Source organism: Mirounga leonina, unplaced genomic scaffold, assembly GCF_011800145.1.
Source record: "Mirounga leonina isolate KUSES-001 unplaced genomic scaffold, KU_Mleo_1.0 Mir_153, whole genome shotgun sequence".
Lineage (NCBI taxonomy): Eukaryota > Metazoa > Chordata > Mammalia > Carnivora > Phocidae > Mirounga > Mirounga leonina.
The window spans coordinates 10,243,103-10,265,540 of record NW_023270387.1 but is presented as its reverse complement, the minus strand read 5'-3'; the positions used below and the strand labels follow the sequence as shown (position 1 = coordinate 10,265,540).

Genomic DNA, 22,438 nt, shown 5'->3' with positions numbered 1-22,438 from the left:
TCTGTGAATGATGACTTTTAGTTCTTTATTGCAAGTCCTTGCAACATTTATTTTTCGTGCCTGATCACACTCAAGGGCGTCTGATACAATGCTGAATAGAAGTGGTGATGGTGGGCATCTTCGTCCCCTAATATCAGGGAGGAAAGTTTTCAATATTTCACCATTAAGTATGCTGTAGGCTTTTTGTAAATTCCATTTATTATGTAAGTGATGATTCTATTCCTATTCTGCAAAGAGTTTTTTAAAAATTATGAATGGATGTTGAAATTTATCAAATACTTTCTCTATATCTATTAGAATGATTACATAGGTCTTCCCTTTTTTCTGTTCATGTGTGAATTACATTTATTAATTTTAAATGTTAAGCCAACCATGTGTTGCCAAAATACACTGATCATGGTATTTTTATATGTACATGGAATTTTTCATATTTTTAGGATTTTTGCATGTATATTTATGAGAGAGATTGGCCTTTTCTTATTATGTCCTTATCATGGTTTTGGTATTAAGGTTATTCTGGCCTTAGTGAATGAATTGGGAAATATTCTCTCATTTTCTATGCTCTGGAAGAGTTTGGATAAGATAGGAATATTTCTTCCTTAATGTCTGGAAGAATTCATTTTTGAAATCATCTGAGCTTAGAATTGTGTGTTTTGTAGGCATGCTTCTCATTATGAATTCAGTTTCTTTCATACAGCATTTTCATATTTGGGTGGGTTACTTATGTGAATTTTGGAAATTATTGGACATTTGTCCATTTCATCTAAAACTTAAATTTTACTGGCAGAAAGTTCATAAGACCTCATGATTTTTCTTTTCTTTCTTTCTTCTTTTTTTTTAATGACCTTAGGATCTCCGATGTTCTAGTGATGTCTCTTTTCATTACTGATACTGGGTGACATGAATCTTTTTTTCTGGTTAGTATTATCAGGGGTTTATTCGTCTTTTCAAAGAACTATATTTTGCTTTTGTTTGTCTTTTGTAAGATTTTATGGGTTTCTTTTCCTGCTTTTTTTAATCCAAAGCTCTTCAGCAGTGGTTCTTAACCTTGGCTGCCAATCCAGAGTCAGCTGTGTCATTTAAAGAAAAAAAAACCAGCCACTGGGCTTCAACCCTGCAGATACTGACTTGTTAGATTTGAGCTGGGGCCCTGTTGTTCATGCTTAGAAGGTATCACAGGTGGATTTTGATGTACAGTCACAGCTGAGAGCTAGTCCTTCAAAGGACTTCTGTGCCTGCTAAGAAAGTGGCTTTTACAACACACCCGAATTTGTGGGTTCACAAAAAGGCTGTAGAACCTCCTTCAGTGAGACTTCACAGGATTTCATCCTTTTTGAACTGCTATATTTTAATATTCCTCATGTAGCACTTGACTTTGATAGAGCTATAGAATAATGTATTTCTATATAATTCACCTTTAATTCCCATAAATACATCAGTTCCTTAAAGTCTGCACAAGCTGAACTCAGCTACTTGTCATTAAGTTACTTTTTTCTGAACCTTGAAAAAAATTCTCTACATTCTTCCTAAGTTGTGGAACAATCCACTGACCTATTACTCTCCTGCCAGTCGGAGTAGAGCTGACTTAAGAGATTTTCAGGACATTTCCATGTCTTCCTCCTTTCAATTCTCTTGCTTGTTGCTTTGCCCATTAGGTTGTTGGCTAATTATGAGGATACCTCAACCTCCTATTGACCATTTACAGACAGGTGAATGGGTCCTATAGAACAGAGACCTGGTCTCTTCCCTTCTCACAATAAGATCAGCCTGATTGCTCCTATGACACCAGGAGGACGAGAAATTGTGTTAATAAGTGATGAACAGGAATATTAACTTTGAGTAGAAGTAGGGGAGAGACCTTGTATAGAATGTAGGTGACTTGGAATTGATATGCTCGCACAAAAGTGGCCCAGGAACTACCAGTGGTGAGCTTTGAAAATTACATGTGTGCTAGACCTAGTGTTAATCATATTCATGTCTAGAGTCCTGATAGTGGGCTAGAGGTATCGTTGCATGCCAGAGATGGTCTTCCCAAATTAGCATTCAGATGTTAACAGTAAGGATAGATTTCCCAGTGATGACCTGGCAGTGGCATGGTTATTCACTAAGTCATCTTGACTGTCCCTGCTTAAGGAATAGCCATGAGACCGAACAGGTCCCCAGCTTTCCTGATTTATAAGTCACTGCTGAACCAATGTCTCTTATAAGAAGAAATGGACCCTCAACTCTATGGTCAACTAATCTTTGACAAAGCAGGAAAGAATGTCCAATGGAAAAAGGACAATCTCTTCAATAAATGGTGCTGGGAAAATTGGACAGCCACATGTAGAAGAATGAAACTGGACCATTTCCTTACACCATATACAAAAATAGACTCAAAATGGTTGAAAAAACTAAATGTGAGATGGGAATCCATCAAAATCCTAGAGGAAAACACAGGCAGCAACCATTTCGACCTCGGCCGCAGCAACTTCTTGCTAGACATGTCTCCAAAGGCAAGGGAAACAAAAGCAAAAATGAACTACTGGGACTTGATCAAGCTGAAAAGCTTCTGCACAGCAAAGGAAACAGTCAACAAAACTAAAAGGCAGCCTAGGGAATAGGAGAAGATATTTGCAAATGACATATCAGATAAAGGGCTAGTATCCAAGATCTATAAAGAACTTATCAAACTCAGCACCCAAAAACAAATAATCCAGTCAAGAAGTGGGCAGAAGACATGAACAGACATTTTTCCAAAGAAGACATCCAAATGGCTAACAGACACATGAAAAAATGCTCCACATCACTTGGCATCAGGGAAATAGATATCAAAACCACAATGAGATATCACCTCACACCAGTCAGAATGGCTAAAATTAACAAGACAGGGAATAACATATGTTGGTAAGGATGTGGAGAAAGGGGAACCCCCCCCCTACACTGTTGGTGGGAATGCAAGCTGGTGCAGCCACTCTGGAAAACAGTAAGGAGGTTCCTCAAAAAGTTGAAAATAGAGCTACCCTACGACCCAGCAATTGCACTACTAGGTATTTACCCCAAAGATACAGATGTAGTGAAAAGAAGGGGCACCTGCACCCCAATGTTCATAGCAGAAATGTTCACAATAGCCAAACTGTGGGAAGAGCTGAGATGGACATCGACAGATAAATGGATAAAGATGTGGTTCATATATACAATGGAATATTACTCAGCCATCAGAAAGGATGAATACCTGCCATTTATGTCGACGTGGATGGAACTGGAGGGTATTATGCTGAGTGAAATAAGTCAATCAGAGAAAGAAGTGTATGGTTTCACTCATGTGGAATATAAGAAGCAGCACAGAGGATCATAGAGGAAGGGAGGGAAAACTGAATAGGAAGTCATCAGAGAGAGAGAAAAACCATGAGAGACTCTTAACTCTAGGAAACAAACTGAGGGTTGCTGGAGGGGAGGTGGGTAGAGGGATGGGGTAATTGGGTGACAGGCATGAAGGAGGGCACGTGATGTGATGAGTGCTGGGTGTTACACACAACTGATGACTTATTGAACACTACATCTGAAACTAATGATGTACTGTATGTTGGCTAATAGAATTTAAATTAAAAAAAAAAAAAAAAGATGTTCCATGGAAAGAATATTGACATCAGAATCCTACCCGTCTGAGTTCAAAGGCTGGCTGAACCTGTTTTCCCGGTCTATAAAACCGGAAAATACTTACCTTGTAGTTATGTTTTAAGAGTCAAGGAGAAAAGAGAAGTAGCAATGACTCAATGTGAGTAGAGCCCCACATGCAGTTCTCAGGGGGAAATTTGTCACAGGGTGAGAATTTTAAGGGTTGGCCTGGCCTGTGCAGGGCCCACAGGTGGGTTCTAAGTATTTGGGGCATAGGTAGGTATCTAGAGGGTTATGGGCTTCTGGCAAATAGAAGTGTTAGTATTGGCCAATCTGACTGGGAGAGAGAACTGTTGACGGGATCAAAGCTTATGCTGGATAGAAGAATCACGGCATCATCTATCTGATTCTTCTCCTGTTTTAGAAACATTTTTTCCTTTAATCATGTTATTGAAAAGCTTGGACTCGATAAGGTACAGCAAGTCAATGGCTTTCTTTTTGTTTCCACTGCCACCTTCCAATATGATCCTGTGGATCCTCTTCTTCCCTGCCCCTGACAACATCTCAGGAAGACAGCGTGGCTTTCTTGTCATGTGGGAGTGTTAAAACAATGATTTTCATGTATTGCAGAGCCCAGACCAATCTAGATCAAAAGTTTGCTCATTCGCTTTTAGGTGCTTCTCCTCTCGCCTGAGCTCAGGCTGAGGCCTGAAGGTCAGGGACTAGCAGTGAGGAAGGAGCCGCAGGATGTCCTCACACTTGCCCTGCTCTGTGCCCCTCCTCACCCCCAACTCCTGGCTCCCCAGCTCCAGGCTTTGCAAGAGAAGACAAAGGATGTTGTCTACTTTTTAAATAAAAACAGTAATACCCTCTTGGTTCTCAAACATCCTTTATTATGTCAGGAATGCAATTATTAGCTCTTGTGTGGGATATTTTATGGGTTCTCCAGAGAACCCCGTAGAAAACCTCCGCACTGTCCTTTGATGTGGCTTTTGGACTTCCTGGCTGACCTCTTACAGACCTTCTAAGCCCCTAGTTAGGTCATTCACCCCTCCCAGCAGTGCTCTGGGACAGTGTCACCCAGACTGCCTCCCCTGCATCCACTTGGGCTGTGCAGAGCTCAGTACCCTGGCCCCACAAAGGCCAAGGGCACCTGCTGCCGCCATGCCCCTCTCTGGCCAGCCTCCTGCCGCAGACGGCCTCGGTGGGCATCAGGCACCCTTCTCTTGTACCTCCACAACACAGATCAGGTTTTCTCAAGAACTTTCTTGGGCACCATCCTAAGGGCAGCAGGCGTGGGCCTACAGAGTTTCCGGAGCTCAGCAGGTGTGGGATGGGTATGTTTCAGATATTGTCTTCCTTCTTAGAAAGAACTCCTGTCTCTGCGTGGTTCTCTTGAGGTCCACCTCCACCCTATTCTTCACATGGAAGGGTAGGGAATATCACCATACCCACCAACTGCTATGAATTCCCTTCCAAGAATCCTCCCTAATGAATCTGTGTGCTTCTCTTATGTAGGCTGTTGGGTGTGGGCCTGGCCAGCTTGGCCCCTTCTGAGAAGCAGTGTGTTGAGCCTCTCTCTTTAGAATAGGGGGCACATAGGGCGCCTGGGTGGCTCAGTTGGTTAAGCAACTGCCTTCGGCTCAGGTCATGATCCTGGAGTCCCTGGATCGAGTCCCGCATCGGGCTCCCTGCTCAGCAGGGAGTCTGCTTCACCCTCTGACCCTCCCCCCTCTCATGTGCTCTCTCTCAAATAAATAAATAAAATCTTAAAAATAAATAAATAAAAATTAAAAAAAATAGAATAGGGGGCACATAGCACCCATGGGCCTTGGCTTTGAGGCCTTATTAAAAATTCTGGGCAACAGAGAAGTCCATTCTACATTCTATAAACATGGATGAAGTAGCAAGAAGAATGGCTTAAAAAATAAATCCATCAAACAGAGTGGAAAGTGACCTCTGGGGTCTTTCATTCTATGTTCAAGGCCAGTGACTACAAACATTTTCCTAACTCTGTCATATTGTCTTAGTCTGGCTGCTAAGACACATCTCCTGTCCAGAAGCTCATGAAACTATTTTTTTTTTTTTTTTTAAGATTTTATTTATTTATTTGACAGAGAGACAGAGAGAGCAGGAACACAAGCAGGGGGAGTGGGAGAGGGAGAACAGGCTTCCTGCCGAGCAGGGAGCCCAATGTGGGACTCGATCCCAGGACCCTGGGATCATGACCTGAGCCGAAGGCAGACGCTTAACGACTGAGCCACCCAGGCGCCCTCATGAAACTATTTCTGACTTCTCTCCCATCCCCAAATGTGTCTAATCCACATCGGCTTCCCTTAGGACCTTTTCTCTAGATCTAGTCTCAGAGGCTCACAAGGGTAACAGATGAGTATTTTCATAGGGGCCTTCTGGAATGCCTTAGCTGCTAATGGTGAAGTTTTCAGACCCTGTTGAGAGAAGATGGCACCGAGGCACGTCCAATTCCAAGGACATCAAATTTGGGGAGTCCCTGAGTTATTTTCTTACAACACTTTGCCCATAATGAATGCTTTTGACTTGGAATTCTGATTGACTGGTATTCTTTGCTGTTTCTAGTACACATGACAACACACAGCTCTCCCTGGGTAACCACAATAAAGAAATGTTCCTAATGTTAGGATAATTTACTGCAAGTCTTTAGGAGAAAAGGCTGAGTTGAAGCTAAGATTTAATTAGTTCTATTTTATTTCTCATTATTTTCCCTACAAAGCAGATAGATGAAAAGTGGTGGTTTTAAGTGAAACGCATCTTCTTCCTCAGACTCTTTCTCGAAACATGGCTTCACACTCCCTTCTGGGAGTGACATGCTGTTGATTACTTGGGAATCAATCAACAATCCCCATCCCATCCCCATTTTTTTAAAAAAAGCCTTTGTGTCCTTTATAAGAAGAATTAGGAAGAGAAAATATTTTCTTAACAAATCTTTAGTTTGGAGTTTGTGTTCTCTCTTTTTTTTTGGCAGTGGAAGCCATAATCACATGCTGATGATAAGTATCCCATTAGCACCTGCAAACATGGGATTAGGATGAGCTGTGAGCCCCCAGCAGGAACAGGTGAGCCGCCTGGCAACAGAAACCCTGTTTAGGCCTCAACAAAAACACAAAGGACAAGATTTTTCTTTGTAGGTCTTTGATTTTTTTTTTTTTCTTCTGCTTCAGTGCTAGTTTTTCCTTTGGTCTGGCAGATTGTCTCAGCCTCCCGTCTTCATGAAGCGACAGGATGGGATGAAGAAAGAATGCCCTGGCATCTCCACAGCCCTGGATTCTAGTCCGGAGCAGCTAATGACTCACAGTGGGCATGTTGCCCAAGGTTTCTGAATCTCAAGTTCCTCCTTAGCAAAACAAAGACTATCGGCTCTCGCGACCTCAAAAAAAAAAAACCCACTAAAAAAACCCCTCTCAAGATGTGTTAAGTAAAACTACCAAGATACATGGAGGTGTTTTGTAAACTCTGAAACCCTGCACAGCCGTGTCATCGGGAAACCTCATGGGGATGAGGTGTGAGAGGAGGAGAGCAGTTATAGCGGGGGTAACCTGGGGCTAAGTTCCCACTCCTGGCCACATGCTGGGCCTCCTGTGGTCCTGAAAATGGAGACAATGCTCCATAAGGTGAAGGACAGACTCTGCAAGATCTGGCTCCTTCCTATGTCACTACACTTTTCTCTCTTCATCCAGAACTGCTCTCCGTCCTTCACCTTTTAGCCAGTTATCACTTCCTTAGGGTATCCATCCATGACTCCTTGACTAGGTTACAATTTCTCCTATTGCGTGATCTTGTAGAAGCACGTAGCTTTCCGAATTTGTCACATGTGTCATGGTTACAATTTCCCTTTATCTAGGTGATTTCACGTTAATATTTGTCTCCCCTATCTGCCTCTATGAGGGGCAGAGATAAATTTTGTCTTTTACCATTTTATTCCCGGTTCCTAGCAGAATGCCGGGGGTATGGTAGGTGCTTAGTGCATATTTGTTAAATGAATGAATAAGTGACCAGGTGGATGAATGATGGGATGGGCCCATCTTGGAGATCCTGTGGGATCCAAGGTTAACTCTTGGATATTTGAGCCTCACTCCTGAGAAGGAATAGTTGACGAAATGGGCATTGGAACCCTAGAAAGCCAGAAAATGACTTTGGTGCAAACTGCCCTTTTATGCTCAGAAATTTATTTACCTAACTAAGGTCATTTGGATGTGTGGACATCGAGTGGGCATACACAAAAGGACATGCATAAAAGGGAAAGAGCTTTCTGGAGAAAGCATGACTCCTAGAGAGAACCCCACTCTGGGTAAGAAGATAAACGTTGCCAGAGATGAAGTTGCACCTGGGCAGACTTGTTTCCTCAGGAAAACAAACAAACCAAAAAACCCATGTTATTTCTCTAAGGAGGGAACTGGCCTGGGCTATGCTGGCAAACTTGTTTATACTCGTGTTGGGGTGTGCATTCTTGCTTGAGCAGCGGCTATCTGAAGACGCCAGGGCTACTCGGTGGAGGTGCAAGAGGCGAAGGAGCACAAGCAGAGGACGCCTCAGAGCTCAGCAGGCCAAGTGCAGCGCCAGCCTGGGGGGCGTGACTCTCCTCAGCTCTGCAAGCCATCCGGCCTGCCTCTGAGCTTGGGGAAGTGACCCGCTTGGGGACATTGGGAGCCAGCACCTTTATTCTCCTGCAGGAATCATCGACTCTTTCGACTGATTAAGGGAGTGGGGGACAGATGGCAGTGAGAGGAACAGGGTGGGTAACGCGTGGTGATTTTTGCCGACACACAGGCTTATGAGTAAGCGTGAGGCTCCTCCTTGAGGACTTGCACAAATGCCTGAGGAAGACCTGGGGGCGGGGTAGTCAGGCTGAGGGCCTGCCAGGGCAGGTGGGACAAGCAAAGGAACTGGGGTTAATTGTTGGGAAGGGGACTTTTATTTGTAGCCACAGCCTGGGTAGATCTGCTGACATTGGGGTTCCATTTTAAAGGATGCATAAAGTGAATTTGCCTATGGTAGAAGACGTTTCTGAGAAGCTGCTAATTCCCTCCACATCCATGCCCACGTTGGGCAGTTCCTGGGCATAGCCACTCTGTGGTAATCAATTTGTGCCAGTGTGCCTGGGACTCTCCTAGCTTTAGCACCGAAAGTGCCCAGTTCTGGGCAACCCGGGACGGTTGTTCACCCTATGACTCATTCACACTATTTCTTAACTTCACGCTGAGAAGACAGAGCTGACCACACACAGCCTCACAATATAGCAAAAACAAGAATATGTCTTCTTCTGGGATATTAAGAATCTACAGAACCAATAGATACTGTAAAGTCCCCTTCAAATTGTGTACCTGAGAAGGAAAATGAACACATGGAATCTTCCTATGTTAAGGTGCTATCCTGAGCCAATAATTCATTTTACATTCTCCAGCATTTCTTTTTTTTTTTTTTTTAAGATTTTATTTATTAGAGAGAGAGAGAGAGAGAGCCTGCACACGAGCCGGGGTGGAGTGGGGGGCAGAGGGAGAGGGAGAAGCAGACTCCCGGCTGAGCAAGGAGCCTGATGCGGGGCTTGATCCCAGCACTCTGGGATCATGACCTGAGCTGAAGGCAGAGGCTTAACCCTGAGCCACCCAGGCACCCCCACAACATTTCTATTTATATCTACAGTGGCTATTCATACTAGATTTTCTGTGATAGATGTAATTTTGCAATATATTTAGTAATGAATCAAGTATATAATTAATGTTATGAGTTTAAAAGCATTTTAAACAAGTAAAATCTAAATCAGAAAAACATGTTTGTTAGAAATTCTGCCTTGATTTTTCATTCTGAAATTATGGATCACCATATCACCAAGATAGTCAAATCCTTAACAAATGGGACAGTGACTACCACCCCCATATATGCAAATAAATAGAGCGGTGAAAGATAAGGAAGAGAAAGGATTCTACTGACATTCCTTTGTTCCAGAGATTCCTTGGCAGAAGCAGTTCCTAGATGAATAGGTTCCTAGGTCTTGTTGTTAGATAGAAGGAATCACTGGACTCGTCTGCTGCGGCATAGAATGGTGGGGCTGTAGGGCCAGCCATCTGGAGAGAGGGCACATCTTCTTTTCCCAGACAGGCTGAGAAGATGAGGAATAACCCACCGAGGGCCAGGAAAATCCCAGCAGCCCAGCCCAGGTAGAGGGCATCTCCAAACTCCCAGCGAGGCACAATCTCAGGGATGCTGTTATCCCAGAAGTCTTGGATTGTAGCATAGGCCACCCAAGAGACTGGAAAGAGGGTAGTGGCTGAAGCTGATGCTTCCAAAGTCCCTCCCAGAAGGCAAAGCCGCCTCTTAAAGACCCATCTGATCCTGTGAAACTGGAAGCATTCGGACCCAAAGCCAGAGAGCAGAAGCCCCAGTAGCCCCAGCCCATGGGAGGCTACCATGAGAATGCGGGATACCTGGAGCTCCTGGGGCAGAGACAAGAAGGACTCAAAGGCCTTGCACACGGCAACATCCTCCTGATTCACGCAGACCTCCCAAAGCCCCATAATCCAGGTCTCCATTTCGTTCAGTTCCAGATTGAGAGTTTTCCACTGAGGCAGGATGGTGGTGACACAGGAGCAGACCCAGCCGAGGAGAGAGAGGAGCAGTCCTCCAAGCTGGGCTTTCCCGCGGAAACTCCAGGCCATGGCTGCTCCCACTGCAGAGGCAGAAAGCAAAGGACAGGCGGCTCGGTGACTGGTTAGCAAGGAGTACTTTTGGGGATGCCCAGTGGAAGGTCTTTCACATTTGGATAGGGCTCTTGTTTTAGTTCTTAGGCAGCAGCTGAGGCAGGTGCCAGCAACTTGGCAATGTTAGGTTCAGGGGGTGTGCCCAAGATCGGATGTGGGCGTGGGTTCTGGGGGAGGGCCCCATGAGAGGCAAAAAAAGCCAGATGGTAAACCATCAATATCTATTTGATAAGTAAATTCATAAACTTGAAGGTGAAATCACTCCCCTGTTCCGAGATGATGAGAATGGTGTTCTGGGAATATACATTGATGTAATCTTTCTGGAGGACAACATGACTTCATATTTCATACTTTTATTTTTTTAAAGATTTATTTATTTATTTGAGAGAGAGAGAGAGAGGAGGGGCAGAAGGAGAGGGAAAGAAATCCTCAAGCAGACTCCCTGCTGAGCATGGACCCCCCCCCCCCCATGCAGGACTCGATCCTAAGACCCTGACATCATAACCTGAGCCGAAACCAAGAGTTGGACACTTAACCCACTGAGCCACCCAGGCATCCCTCGTATTTCATACTTTTAAATATGCACATACTTTGATCCAGCACCTTACCTCCAGGACCTGACCCTAATTTATTGTGAGTATATACAAAGATTATGAAAATGTCCATTGAAATATTGGTTAGTACTGGGCAGCCATTTTAAAATGATGTAGAAGAAGTTTCAATGACATGAAAAATATTTTTGATTTGTCGTTAAGTGAGACAGGCAAGTGACTGACCAATCAGTATATAGAGCATGTAGAGTACAATTTCACTTTCAAAAAAGAGTGTGCATCTATATCTACGTATATACATAGCATGTATCACAAAATGTTAACCATGGTTATTTTAGTGGAAGGATTATGGATAGTTTTTATTTCCTTATTTGTGATTATCCATGTATTTTATATATTTTACAAGTGAATCAGTTAATACTTTTGTAAGCAGGAAACAAATAGAAAATGCCTTACCCGTGGGGCGCCTGGGTGGCTCAGTCATTAAGCGTCTGCCTTCGGCTCAGGTCATGATCCCAGGGTCCTGGGATTGAGCCCCGCATCGGGCTCCCTGCTCAGCGGGAAGCCTGCTTCTCCCTCTCCCACTCCCCCTGCTTGTGTTCCCTGTCTCACTGTGTCTCTCTCTGTCAAATAAATAAATAAAATCTTTAAAAAAAAAAAGAAAAGAAAAGAAAATGCCTCACCCGAAGAAGCAATCCAGACCCTGAATCCGCCAGGAGGGAAGCGCTCCCTCCCTCCCCCACCCCGCCCAAGGTCCGGCTGTAGGACAGTGGCTGTAAGAGGTGGTACCCATGTCAGCTTTCATTCTGATGTGTTGCTATTGCCAAAAGCCAGGTTCTGACAGCAAAGGAAATAATTTGCATTTACTGAGTCTGGCTAAATGCCAGACTTTTGACCAGATACTTCATCCGTATTTAATTTTCACCCCACCGCTGTGAGATACATGTTAGGTAACGTACCAGGGTGCCCCAGCTGGTAAGCAACGGATCTAGCTCCTGAGCCATGTGGTTTCAGCCCCTGTCACTTCAGGTCCCTGTCTCCAGGCCGCCACGGTGACTCCCCCTGCCCTGCGCCTGCACACCAATGACATAGCATTTGGGCAAGGTTAATCTTTATGGCAAAACACCGAAGAAAATTGGGATTTCTTATAATGAAGACACACATGTTGACCAATGTATTCCCCTATTCATATTTTAAGCTACTGATTGTCCTATGGTGCACTAGGAAGGGGAAGCGGGAGGGAAGGATCTAAGAAAACACTATCTTGACTTTATCTGAATGATGTCTCAATATAGTCTGATCAGATTATCAGTGGTGTGGGGATGGAGGGAGGGGACCAGAATCATCTCGCAGGCCCTTTTTTTTCTTTTATGTTTTATTATAGAACATTTCTTTTTTTTTTTTTTTAAAGATTTTATTTATTTATTTCACAGAGAGAGACACAGCGAGAGAGGGAACACAAGCAGCGGGAGTGAGAGAGGGAGAAGCAGGCTTCCCACTGTGCAGGGAGCCCGACGTGGGGCTCGATCCCAGGACCCTGGGCTCATCACCTGAGCCGAAGGCAGACACTTAACGACTGAGCCCCCCAGGCGCCCCAATTATAGAACATTTCAAATACATACACAAGTAGAGCAAATGGAAAAAGAAATTTCATGTCCTACCACCCAGCTTCAGAAATTATCCACACATACTGATCTTATTTCATACATGCCCACATCCATCATCCGCATCCCTCCCTTCACACTGTTTTGAAGCAAATGGGGCGCTCTCTCACATTGTAGGCGCCTTCTGCTGTTTTTGTAACAACCACATGTTCTAATCAACACAATGGCAAAATATTATGCATCCCTGGAAATGCTGTCTGCTTGCACCATATTCATCCAGGTTTGTATTTGATATTTTCCTTCTTGAACACAGCCATGCCACATGTATATGAGCTCTGATAGGTCAGGAGGAATTCTTTCAGACAACACTCCTTATTCCCTCGCCTTTTCTTCAGAGCCCTTTCTTTCCTTTTTCTTTTTTTTTTTAAGATTTATTTTTCTGGGTGCTTGGGTGGCTCAGTCAGCTAAGCGTCTGCCTTTGGCTCAGGTCATGATCCCAGGGTCCTGGAATTGAGCCCTGCATCGGGCTCCCTGCTTCTCTCTCTCCCTCTGCTCCTCCCCTGGCTTTTATTTGAGAGAGTGTGCATGGTGGGGGGAGGGGCAAGGGAGAGACAGAGAGAGAGAGAAGGAGAGAGAACCTTTTTTTTTTTATTAAAGATTTTATTTATTTATTTGAGAGAGAGAGAATGAGAGACAGAGAGCATGAGAGGGAGGAGGGTCAGAGGGAGAAGCAGACTCCCTGCCGAGCAGGGAGCCCGATGCGGGACTCGATCCCGGGACTCCAGGATCATGACCTGAGCCGAAGGCAGTCGCTTAACCAACTGAGCCACCCAGGCGCCCCAGGAGAGAGAACCTTAAGCAGACTCCCTGCTGAGCGCAGAGCCTGACATGGCGGGACTCGATCCCATGACCCTGAGATCATGACCCGATCCCATGACCCTGAGATCATGACCTGAGCAGAAAACAAGAGTTGAAAGCTTAACTGACTGAGCCACCCAGTCGCCCCTTTCAGAGCCCTTTCTTGACAATTTGTGAAAATCTGTGAGTTGGGAGACATATAAACCATGATAAGTGTGAACTGTGGAGGAGGTCAGGTTAGTGAGGGAAAACAAAACCCACTCATTTTATTAATTTCTTTTTATTTATTCAGGTAGTCATTCATGCCTGTCTGCACTGTGTGTAGCAATCCCACTCCATTCCTTCTTTCTTCTCCTTCCTCAGTCTAACTCTGGCTCTTCCTGGCCTTTCCCTGCAAACTTGAGGGGCAGTCTGCCACTTATCCGGTGGCCTCTCTGCCCAGGGAGGGGCAGAGCTCTGCAGTTGCATTTGTGGGTCTGACCCACGGATTGATTTCCTGGAGAAGATTCTAGAACCTCAACCTCAAAGTGGCATCTCCTTCCATTCTCAGTTCAGATTCCTTCTTCTTTGCTCTCTCTCTCTTTTTTTTAAGATTTTATTTATTTGACAGAGAGAGACATGGCAAGAGAGAGAGACACGGCAAGCAGGGGGAGTGGGAGAGGGAGAAGCAGGCTTCCCGCAGAGCAGGGAGCCCGATCTGGGGCTCGATCCCATGACCCTGGGATCATGACCTGAGCCAAAGGCAGACGCTTAATGACTGAGTCACCCAGGAGCCCCAGTTCAGATTCCTTCTTACTGTGAAACTTTTCTGGTTCAATCAGGGACTGGGTGCTCCTCCTCCATTATTTCCTCTGCCCTTTGTATCTTCCTCAGAGATGGCTTCAGCTTTGGGGTCTGTTACTTGCACAGGCCCCTTCTCAGGCCTGCACCTAATTTTGTATTTATTTTCTATTCTTTTCCTTAAAGAGTCCTCCCCTTCCCAGCAACTGGATAGGACTTAGGCCCTGGACTGATCTGGATTGATCTCTCATTTACCTTCAAGATGGCAGTGATCATATTTCCTGGGATTATTTATTCACACATTTTGGATTTCCAGCCTAGCCCAGTGTCTGTCATACGTAGTTGCTCAATAAATATATAAGTTTTCAGGAATGTCCCCTGCAGGTCCTTCTTTCTCACTGGGCATTTAGTAGTAGTACCATTTAGAATTCAAAGTGAGGCTGACAGGTGTACTGAACAGAAGTTGATTTGGTTTTCTAGGGAGAGACGGCTTCCCAGCACGTTATGGCTGTCCTTTGTGCTTCCTGTCTCAATCCCAGTTTCATTTCCTTTGCTCATGTCACAGAAAGCTGCCCTTGCCTCACTGGGATAAGCAGATAGTCCCGTAGGCACTCAAAATTGACAAGGACTTTAGGGTCAGCATCTACGTGGGGTCAACCCTCACCAAATACCTTTTTAAAAAATTAAAGATGACATTTTAATCAAAGCAGAACAGAAAAATAGGAAAACAGGGCAAAAAAGAGAAAAAATACCATAAGTCTGCCACTCAGATAATTTGGTATATATCCTTTACCACTCTATATGTATCTATATCTATTTATTTTAAAAAACAACCATCGTGTACATAGTATGTTGTGAACATCTTTCAGTATGTAACACGTGCAAATAATGAAACAATTTTTTAAAACTTTTGATAAAGTTAATTTGTAACCTCTGATAGAAAGTGTTAAGTATCTTGCTCTAGTCTACACAATACTAATGTTATTTATGCTTAGGTAATATGAATAATATAAAAAATATAAATATGTAATGGGGGCACCTGGGCCTCAGTTGGTTCAGCCTTTGCCTTCAGCTCAGGTCATGATCTCAAGGTCCTGGGATTGGGAACCCACCTTGATCTTTTTTCGTTAAATATTCACCCTCAAGGTGACATTTTAATCAAAGCAGTACAGAAAAATAGGAAAACAGGGCAAAAAAGAGAAAAAAATACCGTAAGTCTGCCACTCAGATAATTGCCCCCCCTGCCCCCCAAATCAGGCTCTCTGCTCAGCAGGGAGTCTGCTTCTCCTCTCCCTCTGTGCCCCTGGGAGCGCTCTCTCACAAATAAATAAATAAAAATCTTTAAAAATATATATAAAAATGTATTACAAAAAAGAAACACATGTGTATTTGTTACACAGATGTAGTATGTATGTACATAGATTGCATTGTAAACCATGCAACATAAAAGGAGTGCAATTTAGTCAGACTTTTTTTATGAGGTGACGCCACTTCGTTTGCACAACTCCAGAGGGCACTATTCATATAGATTCTGACGGCCGCTGCAGCCCTTGAGGGTGAATATTTAACGAAAAAAGATCAAGGTGGGTTCCTCGGGTATTCCAGCTCAATGAATTTCACAGTTAAGCGTTTTAAAGTTGAGAAAGCTTCATTTAGGACTGGTTTTTAAGTAAAAACATTTCATTTCTTCCAGCGAAAAACAGGCGGGAAGAGACAAGCGATTTGAAAACAGCCAGGGAGGGAAACGCGTCTTCCCCAGTTTGCCAGCTACGGGACACCGTGGAAATTCCACGCTAGGACAGTCGCGGTGCCTGCTGGGAGTTGTAGTGCGTCCTCGCCTCCGGAGCCACGGTCTGGGCCCCGCGAGACTCAGTTTCCCGGCAGGCCGCGCGCCAACCCCGCCGGCGGGACTGGGGCTGCCGCGCTGGCCGCAAGAGTGGCCCTGTCCGTCTTGGTTCCAGTCGTGGCGATGGCTTCGTTCGTGACGGAGGTTCTGGCACACTCGGGGAGGCTGGAGAAGGAGGATCTGGGCACTCGGATCAGCCGCCTGACCCGGCGGGTGGAGGAGATCAAGGTGAAGGCCCAGCAGCCGGGGGCTGACGGAAAAGGGACGCCGAGTCCGTTTGTGGAGGGACCGGGAAAGGAGTGGGGGCTAAGGGCAGAGAGAGGGGGTATGAGCAGAGTCCGGTGCGGGGGCCGAGTGAGAAGAATGTGAAGTGGGAGGGCTGGGAAGTGTGTGGATTGGGGAGGGGCGCGGAGGGGAGCCCAGACGGGTTGGGGAGTGAGGAGGCGCGGCGGCCTGGCGTCTGGGGGAGGAGGAGGCGGTGGCCGAGGAGTGCTGGGCCGTGGGGTTAGGGTGGGGATCGGTCAGGTCGGGGGCTTTGCTCCACAGGAAGACTGTGGAGACCAGCAGAGGAGGGGGGTCTGGAAGCCCCGAGGTGTCCAGGGACGGAGCATGTGCGAAGGATGGAAATGCGGACAGGACCACCTTCCTGGTTTGTGTTTATCTCCTCCGCCCAGTCCTTTTTACACCATTTGCTGGTGAATAAAACAGCTTTGGGAGAATGCTACCATTCTCCTCTCTGAAATTTTTGTTGTTCCAGTCTGTGAACATGTTTATGAAGCTCTGGTCTTCATCCCCAAGTCCCTTGAGGCTGCTCTGAGTGTTGTAAAACAGGACCCTGCTGTCTTGAGGTTGATACCAACTCAAAAAGCACGTCGCTATTCACAGTTTCACTCTGCATTGGTATCCTTCCCTTGCCAGTCTTTGCCCACATCTTTGTTGCTTTCATTTAAAGTTGTGTGCACCTGCGTTAAGTGTGGATTTCAGGGAGCAAGTTTGGCACCCTGTCATAGAGGCACAAGAAGTAGGTCTTCCTAACAACCCCTGATTTTACAAAAATGGTTTCCTGACTTGTGAGTATTCATGTTACGGCCATCTCTTCTTTAACAGGGCTTTAGGGGTTTTCACCATTTTTTATGTGGTGGAAAGACTATTAAGCTACCTTAGCATGGCACTCAAGGCTCCTACTGTTCTGGACCTAACTTTCCTTTTACTGGGTTTCTTTCCCTCACCAACTTGGACCTTCAGCCAACTGACAATTACTTTCTTTTTTTTTTTTTTTAAGATTTTATTTATTTGACAGAGAGAGATAGCCAGAGCAGGAACACAAGCAGGGGGAGTGGGAGAGGGAGAAGCAGGCTCCCCGCCGAGCAGGGAGCCCGATGCGGGGCTCGATCCTGGGACTCCAGGATCAGGACCTGAGCCGAAGGCAGTCGCTCAACCGACTGAGCCACCCAGGCGCCCTGACAATTACTTTCTATGCTCCAAGCAGACCCAGTATTTTCCTTGGTTCCCAGATTTTGCTTATGTGGCCCTCTTTTCATCTTTTTAATGTCCTATCTCAAATCTAGTTTCCTGCATATAAAGTATCTTCATTTTTCCCTCAAGCAGAGGTGATCTCTTTCTCATTTGTGTTTCTGGAGGACATTAACTCTTCCTATATTACATTTTTATATTCTGTTACTTTATAGTAATTTTTCTACTTAAAAATAATTTATGGGCAGGCATAATTTTTTCTGGTATTTTCCAAAGCTTTCAGTGCAGAGTATTCAATAATTTGTTTATTGATGAAGCTCAAATTAAGTTAGAGTTTTAAGATTAGGCCTTAAAATTGTATAAGCAAAAAGATAGAAATTCATAAGTTGAAGTATACAGATTGTGGATTTATCTGTTTGCTTTTTCTAGTAGCTATATGATTAAAGTTGGTGGCTGCAGTCTGAGCTAATCTAGTTTAATATGAGAACTTCTGGCTCCCCCTTTTCTTTTTCAGCATTTATACAACTTTTGGGCACTGTTTGGTGATCATTGTCTTCTTGCATCCTAATAATGTTATGGGATCCTTAAAGGTGGGAGAAATGTGTTTTTCAAAGAAACCCATTGGCTTGGAGGAAAAATGAAGGGGTGTGGGTAACTGGCCAGAAGGCTCCAGCATGGAGGATTCCTTATGGAAGATGAGCTGTATATTTTTAATAGAGTTCTCTACTCATCTCACTGTAATTCTTCTGTCTTATTTTATAGGGTGAAGTGTGCACTATGATCAGCAAGAAGTATAGTGAATTCCTGCCTAGCATGCAAAGTGCACAGGACCTGGTTACCCAAGTGGATAAGCTATCTGAGGACATTGACCTGCTGAAATCCAGGATAGAGAGTGAGGTAAAAATGGTTCATTATATTGGTTAGGTTTGTAGGATGGTAGTTCAGCTGCCTGATTGCTCAGACAGTTCAATTCTGTGTATAAGTTTTCAAGACCTCACTTTCCTTATTGGTCAATGGAAGTTGTATAACTTTAGAGTAACTTCCAATTTTAAGATAGAAATATTTTCCAAAACTATCAACAATTTTCATAGTACATTTTTAAAGCTATAATAATAATGTCTGGCATTTGAATAGCACTTTATAAATTAGAAAAAAATAATCTTAGAATTTTATTGTCTTCAAAATAAAGCTGGGTCATTTGGACTTTTATCTCTTAGTTTAAAATGTTTAACATCTCTTAATGGCTAGCATTCTCTTATATCTATCGCTGGCCTCTACACATTCCAGCCTCAACATAATCTTGGTCGTTTGGCCTTCTCCTGGAAAATTGGCTTGATTTGCCAGCTACAACCACTCTGCTTCCTGTCATAAAGCCTCTTTATCTGGACACACAAAGAATCCTTGCCTGTCTTGTACTGTGTCACTGTGTCGGGCCAGTGCTTGCTGTGCTTCTTATGGAAGGTCTGGTGGGGTTTAGAAATGCTTACCACGTTTGCCAGAGTGCTGTCACCACAAAAAAAAGTAAGCCAGTGTGGGGCGCCTGGGTGGCTCAGTCAGTTAGGCGACTGCCTTTGGCTCAGGTCATGATCCTGGAGTCCCGGTATCGAGTCCCGCATCGGGCTCCCTGCTCGGCGGGGAGTCTGCTTCTCCCTCTGGCCCTCCCCCCTCTCATGTGCTCTCTCTCATTCTCTCTCTCAAATAAATAAATAAAAAATCTTTAAAAAAGTAAGCCAGTGTGGAAACAAAAATAGCCACTTCAAAATTTTAAAAACATTTTTCACATATATTATTTCACCAGGATTTTTTTCCTGTATTTAACTTTTAGGAAACATAGTCATTTGAAGCAAGGAAAGCTGATGTTAGAGGTTTAAGCAGGTGTAATCTTCAAGGCCTTCTACATCTATTGCTAAATTATTGGGCAGGACTTATTGATACCCCAAATCAAGATGGTGAAGTGTTTTCAAAGTCCTCAAGGAAAGATGTCCAAGTCTTTTCTCTAGGTGATAAGTTATTAAGGAAGGAAAGTGAGCAGATGTGTTTTTCAAAAGTTCTGTGTAAAACTTTAATCACAAATGGGGATTTCTAGATTTTCTAGAAAATCTATTAACAGTTCATCAGTCATTCTGATTAGAAGTTTTAATAAAAATCTGTTACTCTACAACTCTGGCACAGTTCAAATAATATTTTCAAGGTGTATTTGTAGTTAGTTGATTGTTTGATCCGTGAGTCCATAGTGCAATCTTAGACTGTACTATTAGAAATGCAGTGTCTGGAGTAAGAGAGTCATGGACTGTCCGTACCAGATTATGGTTGGTGAAATTTATTCAGTTCTGGTTGTTGCATTTTGAAAGGTGCCTGGTCTAAATGAGAAGGTCCATACCTAAACATTGTATCATCGGAAGAACAGTGAAAGAAACTGAGGATGTTTAGCCCTAGTGAGATTCAAACTTATGGCCGGGGAAGAAGAATGAGATTTAATAGGTAGATTTAATCAGTCATTTGGTATACTTATTCAGCATCTACAAGGGGTCAAACACTGTGGTAGTTACTGAACATGACAGTTTTTTATTTCAAAATGTGAATCTCTTGCCTAATGTAGATGACCAAAATAGTACGATGCACATTAAATAGAAATAATTCAATTAGAGAGGGAAAATACAGCTAAGCTTGACTTCCTATAGGAAATAGTATCAGACCAAAACCTGAAGTAATAGATAGTTAGGCAAAGAGGAAGGAAGAGTGTTTTAGGTGGCATAGGGGATAGCATTGCAGAGACATAGATGGAATGGAGAGATGTCGCTTTCGAAGAGGATTCCATATGACTCGTGGTGGGAAGGGACACGAGATGAGAATAGAAAGGTACACAAGGACCGTGTCTATCAGGTTAAGCAGTGTGGACATTATCTTGATGGCACTGTGGAAGCCATGGAGGATTTTAAACAGAGTAGTGACATCAGGTTTGAATTTTAGGAATCCCATTCTGCTTGCAGTTTGAAGAATGGACTTGGGGAGAATGAGACAGGGAAATGAGCTGGCAGTTAAAGCATTAGGAGGCAGTTAAACTAATCAGGGAAGAAAGGACAGGGTCCTGCTCTAAAGTCAGTGGCAGTGAGGATGGAGAAGAGGATGAGGATGAATCCTAGTGATATTTAAGAGATGGGATCTTTGGGACTTGATGTGGGGAGTGAAAGATGGAGGAGTCAAGGATCATGGAGAACGAGGTCATTGATGTGCCATTCACTGAAAAGAAAATCTAGAGAAAGGAGTAGGTTTTTGTGGGGTGCCTGTGGGATATGCAAATGGAGCTGCACGGTTGGAGTGTAATAAGACAAAGGCTAGACTGCAACAAGAAATGAAGAGAGAGAGAAAGAGAGAGACAGACAGACCTTGAAATGCAGTGGCTCAAATGGCTTTTTAATTGTAATAGTCCAGGCTGCCAGGCCGATTCTACACAGTCAAGAACTATGAGGGAATCTGAGATTTTAATCTGCTTGTAGGTTAGCTAGTTAGCCTGCCACAGTTTCATGGATGCTACTGGGAGACATGAGACTCCTTGGGTGAGAGATGAAGGACAGTTTATTACTCACAGCAGTGGGCAGACTGAACATTTTGTACAGAGGTTAAGAACAAAGAGGGCACGGAGGACGCACATCTATTTTCTTGACTCAGACTTGGAAATGGTTCACATCACTTCTGCTTATATTTCATTGGTGAGATCTTAGACACATGGTCACACTCCACTGAGTGAGCCTACAAGTCTCGTCGGGTAGCCATGTGCTGTTACTGTGGAGGAATGGGAAAATGGCTTTTAGTTGGCAGTTTACACATCACCCATTCATATACGTGTTTGGAGCTTAGGAAAGTGATGTGGACTTGAGATGGAAGTCTTTAGAAATGGAAGCCATGAGCCACTGATTGCCCAGAGAGAGCGTGTAGAGCAGGATTTCTCAACCTCGACACTGTTGATATTTGGGGCTGGATAGTTCTTTGTTGTGGTGGGCTATCCTGTGCGTTGTGGGATAATCCACAGTATCTCTGGTCTCTACTCCCTAGATGCCAGTAGAACTCCCTCTGTTGTGACAACCTAAAATGTCTCCAGACACTGCCAGATATCCCTAGATGGGAGTGGGGGAAAAAATGCGATTGTTTTTTGAGAACCACTGGTTCAGGGTAGGAGGAGGGCCAGGGAGAAAGGACTGTCAATCTGTATGAAGTGGTCAGAGGAAAAATGAAGTTCCTCAAAGAAAATGAATGGCCAAAGAACTAGGAGGAGAATCAGTGGAGAATAATTTCAGGGAACCAAGGGAAGGAAAGTAATTGTACTGATAAATAGCTAGACACTGATGATGTTTGCTTTGGATTTACAACAAGGAGTTGATTGGTGTTTGGGGCACTGTTTTGGAATAGTTTTAATCGAATGGTGGGGGTAGAAACCAGATCTTGGTGAGTTGTAGAATGAATGAGAAGTGAGAAAGTGAAGTTAGTGAGCATGGATCACTCTTGCAAGAAGCTTGTTTGTGAGAGGGAGGAGAGAAATAAGGTGGCCACTGAGAAATAGGGGTTGCTGAGGTGGAGGGAATTTTTTTCTCAAAGATGGAAATTTCAGCATGTTTAAACCTGAAGGAAGGAGCCTTGCTCTAGTAGGTATTCAGTGTATATTTCATGAATGAAGAATGAATTAGGAAGAGGTAAAAGACACAGAAAAGAAGAATTGATAGTGCAAAGTCCCTGAAAAGGTGGGATGGAATGGAAGGTGGATTCTGATTCAGCATAAAATCTTTCTAAGAGTTAGAGCTATTAGCTGTAGAATGAGTTGTCACTTAGCAGTGGGGATACCCCTCTAATCATCCAGGTGGATGAGCTCTCTGATGAAAAATACTGCTTAAATTAAGGCTAGATTGTGACATGAGCCTATTATGTTGATGGCATATTGCTGCATAGGATAATGGTTTAGACTAAGTGAACCACTTAAGATCTCTTCCCAATACATCCTGTGAC

The 22,438-nt window shown here is 44.0% G+C and overlaps 2 protein-coding genes across 3 annotated transcripts in view; one reads left to right on the top strand and one right to left on the bottom strand.

The window, feature by feature from the left end:
• Window positions 1-9,599: 9,599 nt before the first annotated feature.
• CLDN25 (claudin 25) lies at window positions 9,600-10,408 on the bottom strand. Its single transcript, XM_035008721.1, has one exon. It carries the CDS (start codon window positions 10,284-10,286, stop codon window positions 9,600-9,602), a length of 687 nt encoding a protein of 228 aa, XP_034864612.1. The 5' UTR covers window positions 10,287-10,408.
• A 5,590-nt stretch (window positions 10,409-15,998) lies between these two features.
• Window positions 15,999-22,438, top strand: part of ZW10 (zw10 kinetochore protein) — a 32,723-nt gene continuing 26,283 nt past the window's right edge. For both annotated transcript variants that reach the window (XM_035008969.1, XM_035008968.1), the window contains exons 1-2: window positions 15,999-16,195; window positions 18,203-18,337. In XM_035008969.1, coding sequence (XP_034864860.1) covers window positions 16,091-16,195; window positions 18,203-18,337 — 240 coding nt within the window. In that variant the 5' untranslated portion in view covers window positions 15,999-16,090. The remainder of the gene's footprint in view (window positions 16,196-18,202; window positions 18,338-22,438) is intronic.